The sequence below is a fragment of the Mus pahari genome, chromosome 10 (assembly GCF_900095145.1).
Source record: "Mus pahari chromosome 10, PAHARI_EIJ_v1.1, whole genome shotgun sequence".
In the NCBI taxonomy this organism is placed as follows: domain Eukaryota; kingdom Metazoa; phylum Chordata; class Mammalia; order Rodentia; family Muridae; genus Mus; species Mus pahari.
Genome location: NC_034599.1, coordinates 48838687 through 48845767, shown reverse-complemented (window position 1 = coordinate 48845767; position 7081 = coordinate 48838687). Strand labels below are relative to the sequence as shown.

General features: G+C 42.3%; 1 protein-coding gene across 1 annotated transcript; it reads right to left on the bottom strand.

Annotated features, from left to right (window-relative positions):
* Positions 1 to 592: 592 nt before the first annotated feature.
* Positions 593 to 4320, bottom strand: Sln (sarcolipin). Its single transcript, XM_021207985.1, has 2 exons — positions 4158 to 4320; positions 593 to 1043 (listed from the first exon to the last, which is right to left on the bottom strand). Exon 2 carries the CDS (start codon positions 967 to 969, stop codon positions 874 to 876), a length of 96 nt encoding a protein of 31 aa, XP_021063644.1. The 5' UTR covers positions 970 to 1043; positions 4158 to 4320; the 3' UTR covers positions 593 to 873.
* Positions 4321 to 7081: the final 2761 nt, after the last annotated feature.

Below are 7081 nucleotides of genomic sequence, written 5' to 3'. Positions count from 1 at the left end.
AAGTTTCCAGAACCTGTTTCTGCTTCCCATCTCACCATCACTGAAGGTACAGGCTCATACCACGGTGCTGGGTTCTCACATAGATCTTGAGGATTCAGACTCGGGTCTTTGAACTTACAAGGTAAGGGCTTTACCGACTCAATCTATTGACCTCCTGAGCCCATTTCTTATGTATGAAGCACAAGACTTCAGAGAAATTCTGTAATTTTAGTGGGCACTCTGGGCTCTGACCCAACCCTTCTGCAGGATGGAGTTATTCGCCCGCTGGTCATAGAATTCTCGAAGGAAAGGTTTGAGAAGCAATGGAATTATCTAAAATATGACACTCTGACTTGGCTTTCTTTCAGATCCTAGGCAGCTGGAGCATCTTGGCTAATCTCAAATGCTAGAAATAATGTGCTATTTGTCACTTTGGTCCCAACCAAGGGTCACATTGAAGCTAAAATAAATTTTAAACGCTGTTTTTGTGAGTGGCTTAATTTATTCACATGGAACTCCGGGGCTGACAGGGACTTCCTCTGACATTCTCCCTCAGGGTTGGATTAGTTTGATGGGAGTTGGGGGAGGTATGTAGACATAGACCAGCAACTTGTTGTTACTCTGCATCTTAAGAATTCAGTTTAATTTTAACCTGGTGGCTTGAATAGTACATTTGCTAGGGAACAAAGCTAAGGCTCACTGGCTGGCAAGCTTTGGGCAGCCTACAAAAGCAGCATCTTTAGAAAACACGCCAAGGACCTAGTGCAGCGGTGTGTCAGGCATTGTGAGTGTGCATGAGAGATGCTGGAGGAGCCAAGAGCAGCATCCCATGTCAAAAGAGCAGTGGAAGCTTGGGGCACACAGCAGTCACTCCCTGGAGTATAGCATGACCCCTCAGTATTGGTAGGACCTCACGAGGAGCCACATAAGGAGAACGGTGATGAGGACAACTGTGAAGTTGATAAACAGCTCCTGGGTAGACCTCTCCATCTTCAGAATGTCTGGGTGAGAACTCCAGAAGGACTTCTAATCGCACACCAAGGACACTGGCTCGTCTTCACTCCCTAACAGAGAGAAGCAACACGGGATAAGTGAATGTTCCTGGAAGACTTTTCGGTCTCTCTTCAAAGGAAACGGAAGTCATGGAAGAGGAGAGGGTTTGTGATGACTCCCCAACCCTTCCCCTGACACTTATTGGTGAAATCTTGATCCCCAATACCTAAGAATGTGACTGGGTTTGGAGATAGCTTCTTCCAAGAAGAAAGTAAGCTAACATGAGGGCACTGTCATGGTAGTTTCAGCATCAACTTGATATAAATCTACAGTCACCTGGGAAGAAGGACCTTGTGATGGTTTGAATAGTTATGCCCCCCACCCCAGATTCATATGTTTGAATGCTTGGCCCATAGGGAAGTATTAGGAAGTATGGCCTTGTTACAAAAGGTTTGGCCTTAATAGAAGAAATGTGGCTGGGATTTTAAGGTCTCCCATGCTCAAACTACACCCTGTATGATACTGTCTCTCCTTGCTGCCTGGGGATCGAAATGTAGAATTCTCAGCTCCCTCTCCAGCACCTTTCTTCATGTATGCTGCCATGTTTCCTGTCATGGTGATAATGAGCTAAACCTCTGGGACTATAAGCCAGTTTCCATGAAGTGTTTTGTTTTATAAGAGAAACTAGACTGCTTGTGCTTGTCCATATTCTTCAGAGAAACAGCTCTCTCTTCCTGCTGTCATCCCAAGACCAATATTTTTATTCTGTATTAATTGCACTGTTTTGGGTAAGAAATAAAATATTGCGTTTTTTTTCTCTCTTCATCTTCTGCATGTTTAAGTATACTTGTTAACTATGCTGTTTGGACTATCTGCAATCAGGGACCCCCAAACAGAAACAAACCTTATAGTTTAGAATTGCTCTTTCTTTGGATCACATTTGGGAGGAGGATAACATCATCTTTTAGACTTAAAGCTGCCTTAGGTCTTCATCCAACCCTGCTGAAAGCATGAAGCAGCTCCAACAGCTGCATGACTTCGTACAAGCCTCCACTGGCACAAAGCCTGCAGAGGTCAACCAGAAGTCCCTCGCGCAACAGGTACTCAGTCCAAAGAACAAGTGTTAACCTCATGAACATTTCTGTTTCAACAAGGGCTTGTGCCAGCTATTTTTAGTCAAGCTCAGGATGTGCCTAGATTGTAAACATTTCAGGCAGGAGAGAGGGCATCTTCACAGTGCACACGGATTGTACATGCAGGAAAATATCCTCTAAGAGTGCAGGCAATGCTGTCAATCAGGTTACTAATTTTGGTAAAGTTGACGCTTGGTTTATACAATCAAAATAAAATTTAAATCTTCTATATTTTAAATGATTTAAGTGGATACTATTATTGTAGAACAAGATTTAGCGTGGAAGAAAATTTTGATGGAAAGAATACTGCTTTGCAAAAAGGTCAACGTTCAAAGGATCGAAACTTTGTAGCAACTTTTGGCCTGGCTGAATTAACTGTACCTGTTGTATTTGTTGTATCATCAATGGACCAAATTGTTAATTGCATAGATACCAGTGGAATAATCAGCTTTGATTATGTAATTGCTAGTATAATATACAGGTTTGTACCAGACTGTGCTAGTGAACACATAGAATCTCATTTTAAAATATAGCCAATGATGACTGAATTATAGTTCCTTTCCTTTTTGTTCTTAATTTTTATTACATTTATTTATGTATGCAGCTGGTGCAGGAGACACACGTGTGTCACAGTACACATGAAGAGATCAGAGAACAAGTTTTAGGAGTTAGTTCTCTCTTTCCTCCCAGGGCACCTGGAGATAAAACTCAGGTTATGAAGCTTGGCAGCAAGTGCAACCCTGCTGTGCTATCTTGCCAGCCCCTGCCCTTTTAATTATCTCTCAGCCCTAGCATGATGTACATTGTCAATTACTAGGAAAAACAAAAAAACAAAAAAACAAAAAAACCTTTGCAAAAAACAGCTGTCTGAAAGAGAGAATAAGCAGAAGAAAGTAGCAGAAGAGGGCAGAATGTTCATGAGTGTTCAGAGAGAGGAGGAAGTCCTGTTAGATGAAATGCTTACAGCAAAGGCATCCTGAATATGGACCCTCAAGACCACATAATTGAAAGTGCTGGCTGCCAACAGTAGAATGGGTGCAATTGTGGCATTCACATTCATGTGAACGCTGTGGAGTAAAGAAAATCTATGACCTCCAGCTACAGAGCAAGATGACAGGATCTCACACCATACCTGTGGGATGAAAGGAGGATTTACAGGAGGAGCTGAGAAGGTGACTCCATTTACACAAAGGCAAGCACCAGGAGTTTAATTGTGTTGCTTAGGAACACAACCACAAGTGGTAAAAGTTCCAAACAAGGAAGGACAGTCAAGCTCCACACTTGGGGGCAGAAGGCAGAAAGGAAATGATTTGAAATGGACTTCTGGGGTGCCGCCAATGATCTGTTTCTTGATAAATGATAGTTATCTGGCGTTTCTTATAATTCATGTTTCAGCTACCTGCATCTTTTCCACTCTTCCATTTTTCCAGCCTCTCTGGCTACAGGCTGAGCACCAAACTTCTCTCTCCTCTGGCTTAACCTTTACTATTTCTTGTACTTTGATGGAAACCTTAATTATTTGTTGTTTTGTATATTTTTAAATGAATAGAACTTTAATCTGATGAATTCCCTCTGGGTGCAGTTCTATCAAGGTATATGGCAATGCAGTCTGGGATCTTACTTTCACACACATCCACACCCTTTGGGAAGAATGAGCAGAGTTAAGTGGATATTCAATGACCCATGTTCTATGTCTCTGCCGTGAGCCCACACACGAGCTCTGGCTTCCTCTTTTGCCTTCTCTATAAGTCAAAATGGTTGTCCTATAAATGAACCAAAGCCTTACAAACAGCAACAAACTGTACAAGAAATTTGACATTGGTTTTCTTCTGGGATGTGGAAAAAATATATAAAACTAGAAAAATAGATAATACATATCAAAGAAAAATAGGAATCAGTATTCGGTTTGCAGCTTAGGAAATGCCCTATATCATGATTACTGGTTCCACTGAGAAATACTATAAACATTAGTTAACATTTCAATTTGAAAAATTGCACACAGAGAGAGACAGAGACAGGAAGAGTTTGCTAAGTATGAAGTCTTGCTGTTACCTGAAGAGGAGCAGGGGCACACTCAGGCTACCAAGGACCTCAATCTCTTCACCTCCAGCTGTCTCCCCGGCTGTCTGAGCTCCTGGACTCTGGGCAGGGCCTAATGTAGTCTGAGGGAGGTGACAATCACTGTGATGTCACTGGTGAGACATCTCAAAGGGACAAGCTCCAAAGGTTTCCAGCCTATTTGTATTCAGGGGGACATAGAAATATGGTAGCAAGGACTCTGCTCCTTTGGCTGCCAATTTAAATGAACAACACAGGGATATGAAAGCTCTTGTTCCCAGCCTACTTCTGGTGCAGTGGTGTGGGATTTAAAGTCCATCTTTTACCTCTTTATAAATGTCTCAATCGTATGTTCAGAACATAATAAAGCAAGAGCATAGACCAGTTTTAACAAATAGCTGTCTTCACTACTCGACGCATGAAGCTATGAAAATCTGATTTTGCGTCATCAACCCTATCGTTGGCTGTTTGCAATGTGGAGAATTCTCTGCCTTGTTCCCACATTCCCACACCAAGCTCCAGAATCCCTTAAGTCTTCCTCAAAACTGACTTTTGTCCTAGCAATAGAAGTTATCCCCCTTCCCAACCCCATCACCTGCCTCACATAGCTTTCCATCGAAGCAATGCCCAACGAGTTCACTCGTTCAGCTGGTTTCTTCTGAAGCAGCCATGGAAGCCACAGCTTGTATCCGAGTCAGTTAAACTAGAATAGCAGTAAAACAGACTGCAAGCGCTCAGCCATTTGGCTGAATGGGGGTTAGAAGTCGACCTGGTCAAAACAAGTGGGAATGCGAGTTCTAGACTAGATAGAAATATCTAGAATATATCATTTTTTATTTCCTTTGTGTTGTATTTTATGAATATGAATATTTTGCCTGCATGTAAGTGTGTAAGTGTGTGCATCACGTGTGTTCAGAAGCCTGGGAGGTTGGAGGAAGGCATCGTCCAGTCCCAGACAATTGTAAGCCACTGTGTGGGTACTAGGATTCGAACTCTAGACCAATGGTGGAACACCAAGTGCTCTTAACTACTGAGCCATCTCACCAGCCCATAGAATATATCTTAAAGGAATGAACGGGCGTGGTGGCGCATGCCTTTAATCCCAGCACTCGGGAGGCAGAGGCAGGCGGATTTCTGAGTTCGAGGACAGCCTGGTCTACAAAGTGAGTTCCAGGACAGCCAGGGCTATACAGAGAAACCCTGTCTCAAAAAAAAAAAAAAAAAGAATGAAATGGCACCATTTTCAACAACAAACATTGGCTCAATTCAGACAAGGACGAGTTTGTAACAAATCAGATTTGAGGAAGTAATGAAGTCTCTAAGATGTTTAAATGGATTTGAAAGTCATCAACCAAGGAATTTAAATATGACCCCGGTAACTGTACTTCTCAGTAAATCTTTCTTTAAGAACAATAGGTTAAATCTCCCCTAGTTAGGGTCCATGAAAATAAGTCATTCCCAGAGGCAGGGGCAAACCCAACCCTCTGCATGCTTGTATCCACGGTCAAGCCTTTCTCGCCATCCCTACCGCCCCAGAGGCGCCAACAAAAGAAGGATTTTCCATTCCATCTCTTTATTTCAACATGAGCCCTTCGAAGGGTGGTCTAATTACAATATTCTGTCACCACTTGTCTTGTAAAACGATAGCTTGCTGAAGTGACAGATAGAGAATATTAATTATAGCACAATCGAACGTTGGCTGTTATCTGTTGCCATCTGGCAAACCCTGTAACCGTAGTCAGATTTCTGTCTTCTGCCTCCCTCCACGCTTTTGCCAGCTTGCTTCAAGTGCCTGAGAATGTTTTCCTAGTCACCAATCCACAGCTGTCCTTTTTCTATCTGTTCAAAATTATTATTTGTCCATTTAAAAAGCAACGCTTTCAGTGTAACATATTTAAAAACATAAATGTACAAGAAATTTTGATTTCCACTAATGTGAGCATGATAGTGGGTAAAGGGGCTTGCTGCCAAGTCTGACAACCCAAGTTCGATCCCAAGATCCACATGGTAGAAGGAGAGAACCAACTCTCACATGTCTGGACACATATTCACACATATGTTTTTTAAAAATAAATAAATGTAAAATAATTTTTAAGGAAAAAATTAACATTGATATCACTCTAAAAACTAGTCAAGTCCATGTGATAAGCCTTCTTTTGTGACACTGTCCCTTTCCTTTTTATGACTTAATGGCCTTCCTTACATATCAACTTCTTAGTCGAGGTGCTATTCTGCCTGACAGTAGTAGGACGTGACTACTTTGACATTATTTCTCTGCCTACTAATCTACAATTTTGTCTATGTCCAGAAATGTAATGAAAGAAGCATTCACCCAGAGGGTGGCATTGAAGCTGATGTTAGAATTTGTCTGCCTCACCATCATTACCATGTACATGTTCAGCAATAAAATATATCCCTTAGGATTCAGCACTGAGTCGTTGTGCCTGGCTAGCTGTTAAGTTAACTGGTTTTGTTTACTTCCCATTTCTATCCAGATTTCCACAAAATGAAGAAATACATCTGCCCTGCAATGCTATGGGATCATTGATCGATGGGGAGAAGCTATGAGACCATTGGTCGATGGGGAGATGTTCCGAGGCCTTGGGGAATAGCAATGAGTTCTTCACACGTTGCCGTGGTGAGCCTCTCCAGCATGTGCCCCTCACACCATCGCCTTTTCCTCTCCAGCTGCCTCTGAAGCTGCTGAGGAAGAGAGCAGCCATGCTATAAGACTCCCTCTCTCTAAGGAATGAGGACAAGGCCAGAGAAAATGGAAACCCACTCCTCAAAGCTTTCTCCAAGGCTCTGTTGCCACTCACTGGATAAGAACTACTCTTTGGGCACAGGGAATCCCAAGAGTCATGAAGATGATTTAATGAGCACTTTCATAGTCTCCACAGAACTGCTAATTCAAACAC